Source organism: Oryzias latipes, chromosome 24, assembly GCF_053564925.1.
Source record: "Oryzias latipes strain Hd-rR chromosome 24, Olatipes_Hd-rR_3.1".
Lineage (NCBI taxonomy): Eukaryota > Metazoa > Chordata > Actinopteri > Beloniformes > Adrianichthyidae > Oryzias > Oryzias latipes.
The window spans coordinates 12,803,061-12,824,779 of record NC_136260.1 but is presented as its reverse complement, the minus strand read 5'-3'; the positions used below and the strand labels follow the sequence as shown (position 1 = coordinate 12,824,779).

Genomic DNA, 21,719 nt, shown 5'->3' with positions numbered 1-21,719 from the left:
GCTATTGTTAGCAGCAGGAGCAATGCAGCGAAACTTGAATCTTTTTAATCCATTTTTGCATTAAGTCTTGATGAGCAACAAGATAAAACGAGGACATCTGGTGGCCACCTGAAGCCACCACAGCCCGATGAAACACTGGTGCTGTTCGGACAGAAAAAAGTACAGAAAGGCAGTGGGTTTATTGCTGTTTGCTAATGTTTACGTAACTTTACAGTCAGACATTTCACATCCTATTCAAATATTTAAATAGATGCTACACATTAGTAGCTATAGCCCTACATCAGAACTGCAACAAAACTGCAGAAAAGCAACTGATGCAGACACATTCATTCATACTCAATGTCATTGACAAATGCTCTTTAAAGATTTATTTAAAGACCCACCCGGATCATCTTTTGTAAAAGTGTTCCCAGTGGTCCTTTAATTATGATTATGCTGTTTTTAGCTAAAGTTTTTTTTAAATGGCATTTTCTAGGAAATATTGTCTGCTCTTTTTGAAACTCCATTGTTTCTGCTCCTGATTTACAACAATTTCAATAAAAAAAACCTCAGAAATGCAATTTTAAGCTTCATTTTCTTTATATATTACCTCCATCATGAGAAAAATACCTAAAAAACATGTGAAAAACACAATTTCCATCGGAGTTGGTCTTTAAAATATAAATTTAAAAAAAATCTATATATCTAGTCAAAGTAATAATATGCAGGGTTTTAAATAATTACGAGCATTCATCTCTTGTTTTATTTGGGTCTAGCTAAAGTGCTGTAGGGGAACATGAGGTCAAATCTTGCAGAAATTAGCTACACAACAAGAAATGACATTAGCCAACATGCTTTGAGCATTTGCACTAACATCAACAGACCACAGAGGAGAAACATCAGACCAAAAATACAGATGTCTCAGCAGCTGTTTCGCTGAGCAAAGACGAGGCTGCTGCTCTCCTGTCAGATGCAGACAGCCGAGGGCTTTTGAGATACCCTCGCTCAGCCACTGGTACTGCCTCAGGGGGGGTCTCCACAGAACTCCGTCCTGAAAGTAGAACAAGCTCCACGCATCACGCCAAAGTTAACAAACATCAGAGAAAGAGTGCTTTTAATTCAACACTATTATACCTACAAAACATGTTTAAATGATTTAAAAAAAAAACTTTGCCTGGCCTGCAGTTACTTACAGATAAGGTTGATAAGCGCACACTTCTACTAAAAAACAAATCCATCCTTGGAAGGGCAGAAAAACCTGATGAAGCTGCGTCAGTCAAATTCCAGGGAGGGTGGTTAAAAATAAACGCACCACATGAGCAGAAAAGATCAGCGATGCATACACTTTCAATAAATAACAGAACAGAGAAGAGGGGAGCGCTGGCCAGACGCCCGATTGGGTTGTTTTTTTCTGACACTATTCTGGTATAAAAAGGGCATCGAAGCTTCATGGCTTTTCTTTAAAACCGCGACAGAACCAGAGTGTGTTTACATGCAACTGTTATTCTGCAAAAAGGCTGCCCTACTTAAGGAAAAGCCCATACCTCTTACTCTGAAATTCTTTTTAGACAAATTATCACATGACAGCTTGGTTTTTCAGTTTGATTTTTCCCTTTTGAGGCGTACTTTTAATCTCAAGGAAATACAAATCCTGCTGTACATTTAAATGTAGGCCTGCCTCTGAAATAGGGTCTGTAACACATTATGCCACCTTGATCATCAGCAAGAAAGTACAAAAAAAGTTGAGTTTAGTAGATGTTTATACATGCTTGTTGTAAGGTTTGATTACATTAGTTTGTGTGGATCTTTATTAACTTGCAGTTATTTATTATATTCCAGGTTTGGAACTGATTACCTAAAGGTTAAGCTTTCCAATAGATTTTGGTGCTAAAGGGGTTACATAAACAATGTTTTGGAAAAAACCACTGGCAGGAATGCTAATGGACAGCGTTAATGGGCAGGACTGATGCTAACACACAACTCAAGGGTATTGAGAAATTATTGTTCAAGAGTATCCATCCATCCATCCATCCATCCATCCATCCATCCATCTTCAGAACCCGCTGAATTCCTTTTGGGGTCATGGGAGCCAACCCAGCTACTGTTGGGCAAAGGCGTGGTCCACCCAGAACAGGTCACCAGTCTGTTGCAGGACCACAAAATCGGTCCCATTCATGCCTTGGGATAGGCACCAATTAACTTATGAAGCAGGTTTTTTGGACAATGGAAGTAAGTCGGAGTCCCTGGAGAAAAACCCACACACCCACAGGGAGAACCTACAAACACCACACAAAAAGGTCCCAGCCAGGATTTGAACCAGGACCTTCTTGATGTTTGGCAAGAGTGCTAACCGCAGTTCAAAAGCAAACGCGTCAAAAACTAAACTAAAGCCAGTTGCAATTCAGCTGATGAAAACACTAGAGCAGCGGTCCCCAACTTTTTTCACACCAAGGACTAGTATGACGTCACTCAACTTTCACGGACCGGTCTTTCAAATTTAAGCGGATGATTATTGTAACAATACTAGGATGAGGGAGGATCAAAGACGTGATAAGACGATCACTGTGCTTTCATTTATACACGCTTAACAGTTTACATCGCACGGGTGACATCATCTTCTCCCCTTCCCACACTCATGGTGCAAAAAAGGAGTACTGTCTATTAATTGTGGCTTTCTTTTTTTTTGGAAGTTGAAGGCCCCTTTTCTGTCTCCTGGCTGGGCATTTTCCTGTTGGCAAAGAAACTTTCCAAAGACGTTTGTTTTTTACTCTTTTTGCTAGCTCCTGGGTTTTATTTTAGCGGCAATCTATCACGTGACGAAGAAGAGCGCCTTGGCCTGCATCAAGAGTAACATAGACTGATGTCAGAGAGAATCGGGCAATTTTTCAAAATAAAACATCTTTCAGATTCCTAAATAAATAAAACGGAAGTAATGCAAGTTATAAATTCTTTCTTTGCGGCCCGGTACCAAATGACCGGGGCTTGGGGACCGCTGCACTTGAGGACTTAAGCCGGACATCCCTTATGAATCAATCATTTTTTTAATTGTTTCTGTAGTTTTGTATATATCTAAGAATGCTGGCCACTCAATTAGACACACCCTCAATGCATGTATGCATGTAGACATTGTCAAGACGAATTGTGATTTAGGTAACTTGGATGGTGGTATGACAGGCTGGTCTGAGTATTTTAGAAACTGCTGATCTACTGGCATTTCCACCCACAACCATCTCTAGGGTTTACAGAGAATGGTCTGAAAACAAGAAAACACCCAGTGAGGGGCAGTTCTGTGGGCAGAAATGCCCTGTTGATGTCAGAGGAGAATGACCAGACTGGTTCCAGCTGATAGAAAGGCAACAGCAACTAAAATAACCACTGGTTACAACCAATGTCTGCAGAAGAACATCTCTGAACACACAACACGCCGAGCTTTGAGGTAGATGGGCTACAGCAGTAGAAGACCACACCAGACGCCACTCTTGTCAGCCAAGAACAGGGAGCTGAGGCTACAATTCACACAGACTCACCAGGATGGACAATGGAAGATTGTAAGAACGTTGTCTGGTTTGATGAGTCTCCATTTCTGCTGCCACATTTGGATAGTAGGGTCAGAGTTTGGCATCAACAACATGAAAACATGGATCCATCCTGCCTTGCATCCACACTCAAGGCTAGCGGGGGTGTAATGGTATGGGGGATGGAGCATCTTTGGGATGTGGTGGAACGGGAGATTGGCATTATAGATGTGCAGCCGACAAATCTGCTGCAACTGTGTGATGCTGTCATGTCAATATGGACCAAACTCTCTGTGGAATGTTTCCAGAAGCTTGTTCAATCTATGCCACCAGGGATTAAGGCAGTTCTGGATGTAAAAGGGGGGCCAACCCACAACTACCAATGTACCAGATAAAGTGGCCGGAGAAGTGTATATTGTAACTGTTTATCTATTGTACGGTATATTGATAAAAATAAGATATATAAAATTAATCTTGCGGTATTAACAAAGTAAATGTACAGAAGTTTACTCTGAAATGTACTTTTACGTGTGTTCAAAAACTTCAAGAAAGACATTACAGTGAGTTAACTGGGAATTATGGGGGTTTGATGTCCACATCTGTTACCCACTGTGTCCCCCTGCCCGCCTAGATGTGGACATTTTCTTACAAAATCAGCATCAGAGGTGCACGCCCACACATGGGCCCATCACACCTGCATGCATTCAAAAAAAGCAGTCCACAGACAGAGACTCCCTCTGCCACGGAGCGGACACAGCTGCGTGCATGTGTTGCACAAAAAAGGGGGGGAGGGGGTTAAGTAATTTAGCACAGTGTGACACTTTCACGGTCTAATTAGCCCCCATGTTGCAGTAAACACGCCCGGATGACCCCACGGTTCTGGTTACTCATCAAGTATGGATGGAGCTGGAGTCAGCCGGCCTCTCTCCTCCCTCAGGACCCAATTGGTCACAGAAGAAGCTCCCTCTAGAATCATCCAGAACCTCAACTGGATCAGAAACATCCAAACAAGAAAGATGGAAGGCCTCATTTGAGTTTGATGATGTCCTAAAAACTGGTTTTGTTTTGATTCAAGACGCATCTTTATGTGCTCATGATGTGACATAAGAGTTCAAAGCTGGGTGAAGAAGAGCAGGCCTCGCGGTGATGCCGCCTGGCCTTCAGGGGGGGGGGGGGGGGGGGGGGGGGGGGCAGGGGACGGTCAGGCTGGATGTTGCTGAGGACTTTGACGCGGCAGTGGGGATTTTCCTCTCCCTCGCTTGGCTGCAGCAGCAAACGTGCTCAGCGAGCTGTGAACAAACGCTCGCCCCCCCCCCCCCCCCCCCCCCCCCCTCTCATCAGCAGCAGCGTGCCCCAAATTAAAAAACCCAACTGCCCCCTCCCCATCAACCAGAGCAACCCCTGCCTCTGCAACGGCAACCAAGGAGCAAGGCTGCCACCTGCTGTCAAGAAGGGTGTTTCCGCAGTGTAAAAAACTCCCATCCAAGCAAATTCTGCTGCTCCAAATAAGAAATTTAACAAACCCTTTGATGGACTTTATTGATCTTAGGAGTTTTGATCACCTTGCTGTGGATTTTTTTATTTGATTTAGAACATTGACTAAACTTTAATCCCATTAAATCAAAGCGTTCTGTGGTTCTGATCAAGGCCAGGAAACTGTCGTCCAGCAGCAGGTTTATCGGCTGCTTGTTTAACGGGGATAAACTAAAGGGTCAACACAATCCAGGGGTAACAGTCGTAGACCGCAGAGGAGTTTTACAGACCCACTCCCAAGAAAATGGTGTTTTTGACAACTTCTTGTAGCATTTTTCTGATGGAGGTACAAAACTTAAGCTTAAAATTGCATTTCTGAGCTGGCAGCTGGAAGCTGGCAGTAGAGTGTGTAAACAGAGAGCTCTCTGCGACAGGGAGGGGGAACTACTGCTGCTCTGCAGAAACTATGTCCTAGAAAATGACTGATTTGGGGGAATTATTGACAAATTCATTACCGTTTTAGTTTCCTAAAGTTCAGCCCACTGCTGATTTTCTACACCAAAATAATCCAAAAAGAGCATTGTTAGAACATTCTAGCACACTGCATGGTCACATGTCTTTGCTAAATTCAAAGTGTTTCCACACATTGGACTGGAATGATGGACTGATCAGTTTTTGATGCATCACATGTGTGTTGTTCACTGTGATGTACTTGGTCATTTTTACTTCACAGTAAAATAAACCTACTATACCTCAATCCAAATGGAATTCTCCAATATATTGATTATAATAATTTTGTCTTACTATGAAAAAGAATGAATAATGATGCAGGTTGATTCGATTACCAACTTACCTCAGATTGATCTGGACTGCAGAAATATAAATTGATCTATCAATTGTTACACCCCCCTTGGTAACACTTTATATTAAGATTCCTTAACAAGCTCTGTTAACACATTAACAAGCATTATAAATGAATTTATAGGGTGTTAGTAAGACATTTATTAGTACAATAAGTCTAATAAGGTTTATTAAATTACTTAGTTAACACATTTACAAGCATTATTATTAGGATGTTTTCAAGATAATTACAGAACGATTTGTGTATGTTTAGTCTGTTTTAATGTCATAAAGTTCTTTTTACAATCTTATGCTTTGTGGTTGTTTGTGCTAAAAAATTTCCACACTTTAGATGGGGTGCTGCAAAACAATTAATAAACTATTAACAGAGTTAATTAATACATTTGTAAAGCTTATAAGCAGTTTAGTAATATGGATTTAGAAGACAATGGTCTGACTTTAGATGTTAATAAATCTTATTAACACTTTCAGGTATTTGCAAGACATCTATAATGCTAATAAATATCTTACTAGCATCTGACACATTAATAAAGCCTATTTATTTGTTAAGTTAGTTAATAAAACTTATTAAACTTATGAACACTTCGGCTTGTGTCAGGCATGTATAATGCTAATAAATATCTTACTAGAACCCCAAACAATAATAATACTTCTTAATTTGTTAACAAAGGTTGGTAATAAATCTTATTAAGCTTATTAACACTGACACATTTGTTAGGCACCTATAATATCAGTAAATGCATCATTAGCATCTTGAAAACATCCTAATAATAATGCTTGTAAATGTGTTAACTAAGTAATTTAATAAACCTTATTAGACTTATTGTACTAATAAATGTCTTACTAACACCCTATAAATTCATTTATAATGCTTGTTAATGTGTTAACAAAGCTTGTTAAGGAATCTTAATATAAAGTGTTACCCACCCCTTCTAATTTGTGAGCACAAAAACCCAATAATATTGTTAATATCCTCCCTGTAGCCGGCAGAGTTTAGCATATATCTAATTACTAATCTAACAGACCACCAGATAAGTTGATTTGTACGTTGTTTTGTTTATACGTTTAAATTATTTTGTGGCCACAGATTTTCCATCACATCAGGTTTTGTGGCTTCCCTTCATTATTTTTTTCTCAAATTGGTATGTTAACATTTTCAGGGGTTGGTTCAAAGCCGCTTCTTCCTGTTTCTCACTGAGCAGGAAAATCCAGAGGAATTCCAGGGTCAAAATTTTCTGTATGCTCAGACACACAAAAAATAATCTTCAAGCAGCTGTTTATGCATTGGCACAGTTTATTTGTACTCTCACACAACTTATGATACACAATATATATATTTGTATATCTAAAGTTAAAAAATAAAAGTAGAAATGATGTTTAGAGCAGTTTCCTTCAGATCTTCTGTGGCACACAGCTCTTTTTACAATACTGTAGTTTATAAAGACGGGCTGCTTTCACAAACAAAATGAACGACTCAGCGTAATTAATACATCAGCAATGAAATGTAGTTTTGCACAAAAATTGGCACCTCTTAAGTCCCATATGACATTTACAACTTGATATCTCTTATGAACTAAAGTTTGACCTTTAATCTTTAAATGTAGTGCTGGAAATGTTAGTTTGGCAAATAAAGCATCAAAAGAGAATTTGAAGCAAAAAAAACAACAACATTCTGTTCACTTTGACTTAAAACAAACACTATTTATTGGGGTCTGTGGGGGATTTTCGCCAAAAATGAGCATGAAATTCAAGTTTAACTGTTATGCCTGTGGAGGCACACAGTACCATCACCTGGTTCACTGACCCGCTCCAGCCGACGCCATGCTGGCCCGCCAAGGGGCAACGCTTGACCGCGTCAGGAGACGGGATGGTTTCATCTGCCCCCGTCAACTGGAGCGCCCCCTTCCTCCCAGTAAAGGCACTAAGCTCTTCACAGTTTGCCCCATCTTTTTTGTTTCTTTTAGCAGCACCTTTCACTGATCATTCCAGACAAAAAGACACTTTGTGACCATGATGACGCGAACGCTCATTTACAAATGTACAACAGGGCAGGACGGCCGCTCATGTGGATGTGGAGACGGAAGAAAGGGGAACATCCAAGCGCGTGATGGAACGTCTCCTTTCCTTTAGGAGTGCTTGATGGTGTATTTGCCTTTCTGCAGCTGGGAGATGTACATCTTCGACTTGGTGCCGTCCAGCCGTTTGAACCACACCTCGTCGTTGTTGATGGTGGTGATGACGGCACTACGGGCCAGAACGCGCGCACGCAAACAACGTTAGCACAAAAACTTCAGATGGCTCAGGAAATGGTCACGTGATGTCACGCAGTTACTGCCACCACGAAGCGTGACCAACATCGCTCAAATAGTTTAATGCAACGTAAAGTCAAATATCTTAATATCTAAAACATTTTGCAAGTCGTGCAGCTGGTTTACCAAGTAACCGAGAGATAGACAAACCCCTGTGGAGCAGAAATGGTCACATGACCCTTTTAGTTAGTACTGGGCTCCTTTGAAGTCAGTTTAAACGTTTTATCATCTCAAAACAGGTGGACAAACACGCATGCATGTTTTACTGAACACAAGAAGGTTATCGAGCTGATGCTTCAACAGTCACATGGAAATCATTAAACCACGCCTACATAAAAAAAATAAAAATAAAGAATCCCACAGAAATTTTGTCTTGAATCAGAATTTATTTGGAGGAAAGAAAATGTTTTTGTACCGCGTCAGGATGTCTATTTCTCTAACGAAGTTTGAGCTGAACTGATCTTGGCTTCCCTAACTTTTTCTATCTAAATTTTATTTTTTAAATTTGTCTCGACGAGGAAGGAAACAAGCTGCCCATTGGTCAATCCCCAATTGCTCTAGATAAAATGGCTTTACTTTAAAATAAAAAAAAAAAAAAAGTGATTTATTCATTAGATTAAAAATGTGCCCCAAAGGGGGCGTGGCCTTTTTAATTGATATGTGACTGTAAAGATCGATTGGAAGAAAAAAAAACCTGCCAGACCCATTTATCCATGTTCAGAAAAACAGGATTTGTTCATGTCAGATCCAGTCAAAATAAATCAACCTAGAGCTAGCCAACGAGTCATGTGACCACACCTGACACCCCTCACCTGTAAAGCCACCCGTCATTTCAAGGTACAAAAGTATGTTTTGTTTTTAAAAAAACGAAAAAAAAAACTATATCATTGAGTCCATGTCTAGAATAAAGCAAAGATTCAGTTCTGCTTCATTTCTTCTGTTCGTACCTGGTTGGGTAATCGTCCTTCCTATTGATGCAGATGGCCTGCCCCCTGCAGTACCACTGGCTGTCGTAGTAAAGTCGCCCGTCCTCAGAGCGGGCCACGTGATGGTGTCTGTCCGGCTTCAACGCAGGGACTGGAGGTAAAAAGTGATGACTTAAACGAGGAAGGGTCATGAGGGCTTTTAGCAGACAGACTCGCCACTCTTCAAAGGTCAGATCCATTGACTGTATAAGAGAACTGGACTGAGTGAGCCCTCAACTCCTCACGTCTCAAACAGGAAGTACCTGCTGGCTCCAAGAAGAAGAAGCCAAAATCCCACAGGCTATTCAAGTTATAAACTGACCAATCAGGTGCCTCAATAAAAGTATGTGTGGTCTCACATTGAACTTTTGAAACGCTTGCCTGACGGATTCTCCTGAGCCCACTTTCCAGTGGTAGGGGTGTGGACTTCCAACAAACTCAGTCACCATTGGCCATAATGGTTGCCATAGAAATGTTGTCTCAGAACGACTCGGACCAATTAAAGAGCTTACCCACAATGCCTAGCCTCAACACGGCAGCATCCGGATTGCAGAAAAATGGCTTCAGAACTGATGTCATTTGGTTGGAGCTGGAGAAAAGTCCTTTTCCCAGTTTGCTGTCACGCTCACTCGGTCCAGTTCTCATATACAGTCTATGGTCAGATCCCTTGGAAAAGGGCAGCAGAACTTACCATCTACCTTCACCCGATGAGGCCCCAGTGACGCCATCGCCTGTGAACGAGGGCAGAAAAAGCCATAAATAGTAGAGCTATTCAACAACTCTATGTGCATTCAAACAAACAAACAAAAAACACCTTTCTGATTGCAGTCCAGTCTTCAAGAATATCCAGATCTTGCAGCATGTAAACAATATAAGGGCGTAGCAGCAGCTAAGGAAAACATCCACCTTCAACAGCCAACAGTTGCTGTGGAGATGCATGATGGGAGCAAAAAGACGACAGGAAAGCAGCAACAAAAGGATATCTGACACAACAACTGGCTTTTTCTTCTTGACGGGACAGAAAGGGTCCTTCTTCTTGTTTTTGCGGGCGTGCAACCCATCATTCCACAACTCTGAAAGAAAAAAAGAAAAGAAAGCGTGTTTTTTTAGGGGTTTTAAAGGGTTCAAAGACACGTATCTGCAACAAATTGTTCCATTTTTTTTGTATAACTGCTATTTTCACTGAGATTTGATGGATAAAAACAACATATTAGTACCTGAGGTGATGTCGATGCTGTGTCTGTCTTCCTCCAGTCGCCTTATTTTCTCCTCCAGCTCACTCTGCACGGTGTCAAACAGCAGCAACTTCTCACTCTAGGAGACAAAAGATTGAAGAAAGAAAAACAAAAAAACATGGGACTGGCGTCTTGGTCATATTTATTGGCTCGATTGGACTGTGTCCTCACCTCCCAGTGTTGACATGCAGCTTGAATCTCGCACTCGTATTTGTTCTTCACCGACTCCAGACACAGCTCCCTGTAGATCCCTGCAAGCGAACAAGCTCCTCTGATGATCTAGATCAACTCTTGAAGAGCCTTTCAGGTCAGTTTCTCACCAATTACAACCCAGTAGGAGCCACAAAATCTTACTTTACCCGTTAAAAAATAAGACACTGGTTTGCATTTGTGTTACTATCATAACACATATTAATGAAATGTTTTGTTTTTGGCATAAATAAAAAAAGGAAAGAAGAAAAAGCCTTTTTTTCTAAATACAAAAAAGGTTTGGAACCTTGGTCGGAAGTTCACATGACTTCCTTTCAAAATAAAAGACAACAAATGTGGCAAAATGCCAGCAGTGGCGTGCGTTCAATCGACCACTTCCAATGAAAAGTCCATGCAAACGCACTGAAAGGCCCCATTCCGGCTTCCACGTGGTGGCGTCCCTTTTAGTTCACAGAAGAGCAATCTGTTTGAAAATCGATCATATAGGAGAAACGAACCATTATGGTTTGTGTCCGGCTGGAATTCATCTCTTCCCCAACTGTGGGTGGTGGAGATACGCTAGTAAACAGTAGAAAAGAAAAAGAAGAAGGCCCTCCCTGCCTCTCCAGTGTTAACACCATGGGCTAAATAATCGTTCAAGAATCAGCATCTATCCCGTTCTTGAACGGGCGTCACACGCCCTGTGTGTCTCTAGCTGTAAAGTCCCAAAACTAAGTTTGTTTCTTTGACCAGGCAGCCAGGATGGAGGAAGTAATCTCTCACCAGCCACTTTGGTCCTGATCTGCATGTTCTCCTGCAGGTTGGCCAGAGGCTCCAGGTACTCTTGGGCGCAGCCGGCCATCACCTCCTGCAGCTTCACTTCCACCTGGCTCAGGCGCTCCTTATACAACCTGCAGGAAACCCAACGTGGAGGTTCAGACTTTTGTTTCATTGATGATCCAATTCATAATCCAGGTTAGGGCCTATAGAACCTTTCAAATCCAGCTTTAGGAAAAGAAAAATAGTGGAAGTTATGCTGGAAATGCTTAGAGAACTCACTGCTCCTTCAGGTCAGTGAACTGCTTCTCCAGAGTGGTCATCTCATCCAGACACTCCACCCTCCTCCTCTCGCAGTCCTCGTCATCCATCTCTGCTCACGTGAAGCCAACAACACACAAACTCATTTACACATCCTGTTCGTTCGTATGTCACTCATAAAGCCAACAGTAGAAATCCAGACAGAATGATCACGGCTCCTTTGAAAGCCTGTCTGTCACCTGAGCTGTCTCCATCTTCAGACACCGACGAGCTAACGGTGTCCTCCTCGTCTGTGCTGCTGCCGTCTTGCTCCGGAAAATCCACCTCCATTTCTTCGTGGTTGCTGTCTTTCTTCTCCCGTGAGTGCACCGGCATGGCGTCTGTCGGAAAAGCTGGAGGCCGCGGGGTGCCACGGACCGAGCTTTTCGTTTTCTTCCCCCAGAAGAGAAAGGGGGAGACGCAGCTAAGACTGCTAGCCGGTTAGCCTACCCTCAAGTACCAGCGGACAGACAAACTTGACTAAAAAGCACCAATCAGAGCACGTGTTCCAGAGGTTATCCAATCAGATTTATGATTGAAAATTTTTTCTTTCCATTTTTTTATTGTTTTTTTTTTTACACTTTGACGTTTACAGTATTGTGGCAGTTGTAAAAAGAATTTAACAAGTTACAATTACAACAGGTATAGAAAAATGTAAACAACTTTAAAAAGAGTTAAAAAAATAATTAAAAAATGTAAGATTGAAAAATGCAGCTGTGGAACTTCAGCTTCTGGGTTTTGTAGTTGTTTCCACTTTTTTTTAATTAAAAACTTGCTCAATTCTAATAACTGCATAAAAAATAGTTATTTCTCAGTTAACATACTCCCTTTTTAAATTAATTTTTGCTGTAAAGTGTATTTATTATTATACGCTTACAGGGAGAGAAAAACTACCAAGTAACAAATAAAAAACACTACCTTACTTTTACAAAACAAAGGGTATAACTTTTTAAAATGTAAAACAATATTTTAAACTAATAACAAAAATTGACAATTTAAAAAATGCAAATAATTGAGCAGAACAATCACTTTTTTTAAACTCTAGCTTGAGTTTACCTCAAAATACAATGAAAATATGAAAAAAATACAAATACATATAATATTTTATCTTATTATCACAGCTATTTACCAACAGCTTATAAGAAAATTCTATTCAGTAGGACAAAAAAAGAGAGAAATAGATAAATATTGATAAAACATGTCCTAATTATATATTTTATTTTAATTATTATTGAGCCCCCAAAACTAAGAAGCTCACTTTTAAGATTATTAAAATAAAGTTGTTTAAGTTAAGTATGATTCTACTATAAAAACATTTACAGCGTATTAGTAAAAACATTACAAATTGTCTAACGTGTGTAAAGCAATCCTTCCAAGAGTGGATTTAAAAAAACAAAATCCTGTATGAAATGTAATCTCTGATAGTGTATTTATAAATGCTCAAATAATATTTGTGTTAAATAAACATTTTTAAATCTTCTTTTCTTTCTCTTTTGGCTTTTCCCATCAGAGGTCGCCACAGCGAATCATCCTTTTCCACCTCACTCTATCATGAACATCTTCTACCCCAACATTAGCCAACTTCATGTCCTCTGTTGAGACATCCATATATCTCCTCTTTGGCCGTCCTCTCTCTTCTGGAAGTAAGTGTTGACTACAGCCATTTCCATCCTCTTCGCAAAGTCCACCACCATCTGTCCCTCCAGATTCCTTTCCTTCTCACCAAACCTGCCCATCACCTCCTCATCACCTCTGTTGCCCTCACCAACATGCCCATTAAAGTCTGCTCCAATAACAACTCTCTCTCCTCTGGGAAAACTCTCTATCACCTCATCCAACTCACTCCAAAATCTCTCCTTCACTTCTAACTCACAGCCAACCTGTGGCGCATACCCACTGACTACATTCACCATCACCCCTTCAATTTCTAACTTTAGGCTCATCATCCTGTCTGAGACTCTTTTCACCTCTAGAACACTGTTTACAAACTCCCCCTTCAGAATCACTCCTACCCCGTTTTTCTTCCTATCAACACCAGGATAGAACAGTTTGTATCCTCCTCCAATACTACGTGCCTTGCTGCCCTTCCACCTTGTCTCCTGCACACACGGTACATCTACCTTCCGTCTCTCCATCATGTCTGCCAGCTCTCTGCCTTTCCCTGTCATTGTGCCAGAATGCTTGAAGACAGGCAGTCATTTCAATGGAGTTTTAGATCCTCTGCCAGGTGACTAAAAAGACTTCAAGCACTTTTACGTCACAGCTGTCTTGATGATTGCTGGCTTTGCTCTCCCACAGCGACGGATGAGGAAGAGGCTGAAGATGAGGGAACATTTCCTATAGTGATGGATAGTTGCAGGTTTAGAGTGAGAGTGCTTTCTTTTACCTAAAAACAGCTACAATTATTTTTTTTTCTTTTTGATTTTGGATTAAATGTGCAAAGACACGTGTAGTTCAAACATGTGCACGATTTTTGCTGTCTTGTTTCTTTTGAAATAATTACCCTTTCTAGAAACAAACATATACGTTTATATATTTATACTTAAAAAACAAAGAGAAAAATAGGGGAGTTCAAGTAAGGCAAACATTAAAACCTTAGTTTTCTCCACAAATATGTTTGCCTTAAAAATAAAAATAGTACAAAAAATAATAACAAATTTTAAAAAATATTTTTAAAAAAAGAATAAAACTGAATTTTCTATAAGTTAAATAATGAAACAAATCAATTTTAGCAGGAAAATTACATTTTTAAAAATTTTTTATGGACAGTGTGAATTAATAAAACAGTGTTTTTGTCATGATTTGAACTTGTCTTGTTTTTGGTCCTTGTTCTGTCTTGTTTCTGTTTCCTGTTTTATTTTGAAAGTCTCCTGTCTTGTCTGTTTTCTTGAGTTTTACTTCCTTTGGTCCCCATCAGCCCTGATCGTGTCCACCTGTGTCTTGTCTGCCCTGTCTGTATTTAAGTCTTGTCTCTGCCTTCCTCCTGTGTTGGTCCATTAGTATTCCTGTTCTGGTGTTCATGCCATGTCATGCCCTGTTCCTCGTTCCTTGTCCCTCGCCACGCCACAGTGAGTTTTCGTTTGGTTTTTGTCATCCTGCTCTGCAGCGCTTTTTGTTTGTTCTTTTTGTGCATTAAAACCCACTAGCCCTGATCCTTGCCTCCTGCCTCTGCATCTGGGTCCAACCGGCTCTCGAGCCACCTCACCGTGACAGTTTTACATGCTTTATATACTTTATTGTGACTTGTATCCACAAGAGGGCAGTAAAGACCATTCCATACCCTTACGTAGTCTGAGTATGACCTAATTTGGCATTTATTCTAGAACCAAACGCACTTCAGTGCAGGCAATAGATGAGTAAAAAGGAAAGGAAACTAAAAGAAGAGAAGAAAAAATGTTAAGAAGGTACAAACATAGAAATGAAAAATAAAAATAAAATTAGACTATGAATGTAAAAGCATGTTAGAAAAATATAGTCTTTAAAGCGGAAGCATGAATTAATCCCTGCATATGGATGAAAAGCAAATACAAATATGTTAAAACTTATACCTAACTAATGATTTAACAGATTTTTGGTTTTTGAGTCCTTTGCAGCTCCGTACATTCATCCTACAGGTACACATGATTTACACACGACAGATTTGTTTATTTTTGTGTTTTTTAGGTTGTGTTTCTTGAACAAAAAACCTGGTGGTGCAGTAAGGAAAGTTGAATTGTTACAGTTTTGTTGAAATAGTTAAATCCTTAAAAGGTTGCAACAAAAAAAAAAAGGTTAAAACCTTAAAATTAATCAAATGTGGGCCACTTTTTACCCATGCTGACATAAAAAGGGCCTATATCAAGCAAAATCAACGTTTCGAGCTTTTAAGTGTATTATAACATTCTTTCCTAACTATAAACAACCCCAAAGCGATATTTTGATCCGTTCATGCATCTCTGACTATTCTTCTAAGAACCTGCGCTTTGAGCACCAGCCCCTCCCAACCTATGAAAATGAGCGGGTTCTAACATTGTGACATAGATAAGTGAGAACAGCCCCTTCCAGGGAGAGTCTGCGCTGCCAGCTCCACCCCCAGGCTAACACACGCCCACTTTCTCTACTGAGCTAGCGGTGATCGGCAAAAACCCTTTCCTTTTCGTCTTTGCAAAATTTTGGATGTTGTTCGTTTTCATGGGAGAAACTGACGCGCTGGCGAGGCCGACTCTAGGTTGACGTTATGAAATGCGCGGCACCCACACGGAGCTAAAGGCAGTGCCTCAGAGATCGCGTTGTCTTACTTCTGTGTTAGAGAGTTGGCTGCAAAAATAACTCATATTTCATTTAAAAAAATAGTTCTTTAGTGTGCCAAAGGTAAAATATTATCATAATGTGTCTATAGTTATTTGTGAAAGGCTTAAGAAAAGCATTATAAAGGCCCTTTTAAACCCAGAGCTTGTTTTAATCTACTGCATGATCGAATAATTGGCTGAGAGGAAATATTTGCAGAATGACAATAAAAATCCCTGACTACATTTAACAGGTATTAAAAGGCTAAGCCATTAACCCTTGTGCTATCCTAGGCACTTTAACATTGGGAGTAGGGTCATCTAGACCCACTAGACAGTGCGTTTAACCTTTTTTCTTCAATGATTTGTGAACCTCACTGGTGATGGAGCAACCTCTAATCGTAATATTACAGGTTTGATTCCTGCCTTTCCCGCCTATATGTCAAAGTGTCTTTGGACAAGACACTGAACCCCACCTTGATTCTGGTGGAAGGTTGGCGCCAGTGTTCAGCAGTGTGTGAATGGGTGAACAGGACTGTGACTGTAAAGCGCTTTGGGCCTTCAAGGAAGGTAGAAAAGCTCTATACTAGTATATACCATTTACTATTAATGGCATCTAAATGTATATTTATATTATATTTATATTATGTATATTTTTTGTTTTGGCTTACAAATAAATCCAGGACAAGGACAGTATACCTTTGTGCAATTTGCCAAGAAGCTCCTGGATGGTCTTTATCCTACGTTCCCTCTGGGCTCGGAAATGCGCGTTGGAGTGACCACCTTCGATGAAAAATCTATTCAAAACACAGATGTGTTTTGTGGGTCTGCGTTCAAAACTCTCATGTTCATGTGTCAACACGCAAGTTTTTAAGTCGGTTTTAAGTCAGCGACTCAAGGCCCGTTCACACCGGGACGAATTTCGTTTAACGCCTCGTGACTAAACAAAGGGCACCAATGAGAGTGTGCACACCGACGCAAAAAAAGCGTAAAAAAAACCCCGCCTCGGGTTCGTTTTTCTTTTGACGCCTCGCGTCGAAATCTATTCGACCAATGAGAATGGCGCTTTTGCACACGTGTCTGGAGCTTCTGAAGTTACAGTAAAACACAACTTGGGGGCGCTCAAACACAAAACTGCCTTGCTGAGCACATATACCAGCAAAGAAGATAGACGCCAAGTAGCGTCTCTAGAAATAATGACAGACATTCTAAAATATCCCCGAACCAAGCACCAGTTGGAGCTACTGGTGCTTGAAATATTCATGTTTTCTTTGTATTATTCTGACAAGCGCGTAAATACTTGCCCTCTTCTTCTGAGTGAAAAGCGACTTTAAAAAGCGTAAAGTTGCGCAGCGCCACCTTGTGTACAGGAGTATTTCTGTTTACATTAAGCGCCATCTAATGTCAGGGAATGAAATTGCATGTTCGCTCGGCTCATCGTCAGCGAAAATCGCCTGGGTGTGAACCCAAAAAACGTGGCGAAAAACGCTGGCGAATAATGCCTGGCGAATATTCGTCCCGGTGTGTACGGGCCTTAAGGAAGCGTTCAAAGTTAAACCAGCTGAACTTTGACCAATCAGGGACCCTCTTTTCAACATATGAAAGTGCCAACCGTTTGAGTAAGTAATCATGAAGGAGAAATTAATGTCTTTCATGTATCGGAGTAGAGCTGTGACATTTTGCACCAAGCCTCCTCCAACTGTAAGTACATGGGCTATACACGGGGAGAACACCATATGCTAACAGCGCGTTCGAGAATCTCCGTTCAGCGGGTTCTCGAGCGCTCCACACAGGCCCGGTGTGCACGTTGCACTACATCTACTGAACAACAATAGTGTTCTCAGGTGTCGTGGCAACAACACTGCAGAAAGGCTACTTTTTCACACTGGTTACAGAGCAATGAGGTTAAGAATAGAGTTTAGCCATAAAACCCCTTTCAATTTATATTTTTGTTAACTATTATTTTAGATGTACAGATCTCCAGGATGGTGGTTTTGCTCCAGTTTAAATGAGTTTGTGATCAAAGAGCTTGCATCAGGTTTTGTTTTCTGCATATGTACGTGTGACCTTTTTATCTTGAGCAGCTTTCATAAAAAATAGCATAAATATTAATTTTTCTTCATATGTCTCACGTGTTGTTTCGGTTTTGGCATCAGCTGTTTGGGAGTGATAAGGGCTTTAGAAGAAGAGACAAATATCTGAGCACATTCCATGTAAGTGCCTCAAAGGAACACGATGTTCATGGATGACCCATAAAACAAGTAGGACAAGTGTATAATTGATTTCTCTGTGTTAATTACTGCGTGTTTTGACTTTGTTAAAACTGTGGGAATACCTGGCAACGGAAAGAGAGGTATTACCTCTTCCCCGAAAAACGCCCACACTTCCCCGAAAAATGGTGCTTTTGTACATTCAGCTTGAAACCGAGGCGCTCGAAGGGGAGGATCTCAGATTCTTTCATATCACTATGAAAGCATCAATCAATGCAAAAAGTCTCTGATATTGTCTGATAATTATTTTAGAGGCTGTAATAAATTAAAAATGAAGAAAATAGAGTATCAGTGTGGTTCAACTCTATCTTCCTTCAAACCCAAATTTTTTAATTGATATTTATTTTTCTTTTTTTTTCGTCCAGCCGTCTTAACAATTAAATTCTTGCTAAGATTGCTAAAGCAAAGGCCATTCCTGTTTTATAACAACCTATTATGAGTCCATATAAAAGTCAGCAGGCATTAAAATGACACCCAGAACACATAAAGTTGCAAAAAGGACATTTTTTATGCAGCATGATTGGGGTGAAGTCCCCATGACAGAGAAACAGCCTGACTCATATCACTCAACAGCAAGTCTGCCTACCCATTATCTAAGACAACCCATGTAAAGGAGTTGGGTGTGAACTCGTCATAGTAAAATACTCCTTTTTCATGTTGTGACAACACAGAGTGGGTGTAGCTTGTGTATATTCTGGGTGTTGAACTGCTTTGTCACAGCTCCCACCCAACAAAGACGAACAGGTTTCCGATTGATTGTCAGTTATTACAGTGGAGTCACAGCTTCTTTCTGACAGGGGAGGAAGCTTTCATAAATGACAAAACACTTTTCAGAAGCAGACAAAGCCATTTTCAGAATCCATGGAAAAAGCGGAAAATTTGTTTTGGGGGAATTTTTTGAATTCAAAGAATTATTACTACACGCCTTTTTATTCTAAATGTAGCGCTAGAGCTAGCAGGCTAAGCACAGATTGCCTATCTCCACGTCCAAATTCCCTCCTCCCCTCTATTCTTGATCATTTATTTATCATTTTTTCCATGCTTCTATTTGGTGCAGCATGATCAATGTGTTGTCCCTCTTTCACACTCCCCTGCGGGGGAGCGGGGGTGATTCCAGATTCCATTTGGCTCATCTGTACTCTTGCTCCTGACCGTGGACCTCGCCTCTGGCTCCTCTGTGATCCTGCTCCTGTACTTGGCTGTGGATCTCATCTCTGGCTCCTCTCACACCCCAAATTCCATCTGGATGAGGTCAATCCGCTGGACTTTTCAAACATGTAGTTGTAGAGTTAGTCCGTCCTGAGAGAGGATCCCTCCTTCATGTGGACATCCCTGAGGTTTCTAGTTTTTTCCTTACCGACAAGGAGACCCTCCTTGGGCAGGAATGCCCATTTTAACTTAGTCTGCTTGGTTTAGCATTACCTATTGAATTCTATGACTTCATTTTCATAATGATTTCATGTTTATTATACAATTACATGTATGAAACCCATTGTAATGTTGGGCAATACAAATAAAATTGAATTGAATTGAAAATTCACACAAGAAGACTTTATGAATCTACTGTGTTCTGATGATGAAAACTTGGATGATTTATGAAAAATAGATGTACACACTTTTTTTATTGACAAATTGTTCAAATGCAATGCATTGTGGTCTATATTGGCCAAATTCCCATACTCACTACTTGGTGCACTGTATGCCTTCTGCTATCTTATGGGGTCCAGATGACCCCACCCTTACATTGACGTGTTCTCCCTACCATGACAAAGGTGGATAAAGGTGGAAAGATTTCATGTAATCCATGGACACCAGTGAAGATCACAAATCATTGAAGAAAAAAGTTTCAGAGCACTGTCTGGTGGGGTCTAGATGACCCTACTCCAAATGTTAAAGAGCCTAGCACAAGGGATATATGGCGCTTGTCATTTTGTCTGGCTGTCACAACCTACAATTCCAGTGTCCTCGAAATTTCCAAAAAGTCTTTACAAACAAAAACAGTTTGCATTGACAGTCACTAACTAGGTTGTCAACTATAGACCACAATGCACTGCGTTTAAATGATTTTTCTTTTAAAAAAATTGTATTTTATTTATTTTTTATAAACCATCCAAGTTTTCATTATCAGAACACATTGGATTCATAAATAGTCTTTATAAAATGTTTATTAAGCTTTTACTTCAAGAAATCTGTGATGTCATATATGGCATTAAAAAAGAAAAGGAGTGAGAATTGTGTCCAAGTTCCTGCCAAAATCCAGGATTCTGTGAAAATGTTTGGCTGGGTAACTTTGTTGGGCTTTTTGCAGTATTGGAAATAAAAGGCACTTTATTTTCTCAGTGTTTTTGAACTCATTGCTTAGCGTTATTATCATTAACTAAAATGTATTTGAACATTTTACTTATGTGGAGTGTGTATTAATATTAATAAAAAGGTTGTTTCTAAGTCATACTCTTTAAAGAAAAAAAGAAATGTTGTCTCTGGGACAAATCGGGATACGTACCATATCGTGATTTATGTATCGTAACATATGTATCGTGAAATATCGTATCACACCACTAGTGCGAAGCAGGTAATGTTTTAAAACGTAAAGTGATTTAGCTCATCAAATATTAGAAAAAGTTGCTAAGTTCCTTAGCATGATCTCTTTGAAAAAGAGTTACATCCATGTTTATGTGAGGAATTATTCTTTAGATATTAAAAATTTAAGGAAAAATACAGAGCTGCTTTATTTTTTCCGTTAGCTAACCGTGCCTCGGTTTACTGCCTGGAAACTAATCTTTACCATTAACGCATCGTTGCTAACTCCGTGTTGTTCGCAATCCAGCCATCAAGTTACGTGTTCGTTAGGGGTTTCCCTAAATTTCTAGAGACATTTATGAGATTTTCCATGTCCATGCAAAAGTCTTGCTTTAGTATTTCTGGAATTTAAAAAAGAATTTGCGAGACAATCAAGATTAACGCAATCACAAAAACTTGTCAATTTTGTGAATCAGAAAATGAAAGACGGTGCAACGTGAGAGACGATTGTGAGGTTTGGGGGCTGATTTAAGATAAAAAGAAGACTCTCGTCATTCAAGATAAGAGATATTTACTATCGGTAATTGTGTGAGAAAGCTAAGCAAATTTCAGCTAGAGTTTGTTTGGAGTTGCTGTGACATTTGTGTTATCACCCATCGATGTGATTTCATCTGACAAATGATATTATTTGCATATTTTTCTCACAGTTTTGTGTCTTGATCTGATTGCATAACATCGCAGCTTCGTGAAATTCTAGGTTTACAGTAAAAACCAACCATGAAAACTGTTGCTTAACAGTGGGGTTTGATAAATCTAAATAATTGAAGCACATAAGGGAATGTTCAAAACCTGACATATAATTTGACAATTTAAAAATGACAGCCCTGTTATCCAGATTTCACAATCAATTGCTAAACAGTAAAAATGCTCTACTACAAAAAAGGTTGAGGGTCTTATAAAATGTATTTTTTAACTTGGAGTTTTAAGTGTAATACAATTTTATTTTAAACTTGTTTTGCTTAGAGCTAATATAGTTTTTGGTATTTTAGTGTATTTTAGGG

The 21,719-nt window shown here is 39.9% G+C and overlaps 1 protein-coding gene across 2 annotated transcripts; it reads right to left on the bottom strand.

Annotated features, from left to right (window-relative positions):
• Nucleotides 1-894: 894 nt before the first annotated feature.
• Nucleotides 895-12,204, bottom strand: LOC101161599 (breast cancer metastasis-suppressor 1-like protein-A). Of its 2 annotated transcripts, none has more exons than XM_011491741.4 (10): nucleotides 11,804-12,204; nucleotides 11,586-11,676; nucleotides 11,310-11,437; nucleotides 10,509-10,588; nucleotides 10,320-10,416; nucleotides 10,086-10,175; nucleotides 9,917-9,981; nucleotides 9,794-9,833; nucleotides 9,085-9,214; nucleotides 895-1,030 (listed from the first exon to the last, which is right to left on the bottom strand). In XM_011491741.4, exons 1-10 carry the CDS (start codon nucleotides 11,937-11,939, stop codon nucleotides 1,003-1,005), a joined length of 885 nt encoding a protein of 294 aa, XP_011490043.1. In that variant the 5' UTR covers nucleotides 11,940-12,204; the 3' UTR covers nucleotides 895-1,002. The 2 variants fall into 2 exon arrangements, with proteins under 2 accessions (XP_011490043.1, XP_004083703.1); XM_004083655.5 differs by lacking the exon at nucleotides 895-1,030 and adding an exon at nucleotides 7,103-8,072.
• Between the last annotated feature and the right edge of the window lie 9,515 nt (nucleotides 12,205-21,719).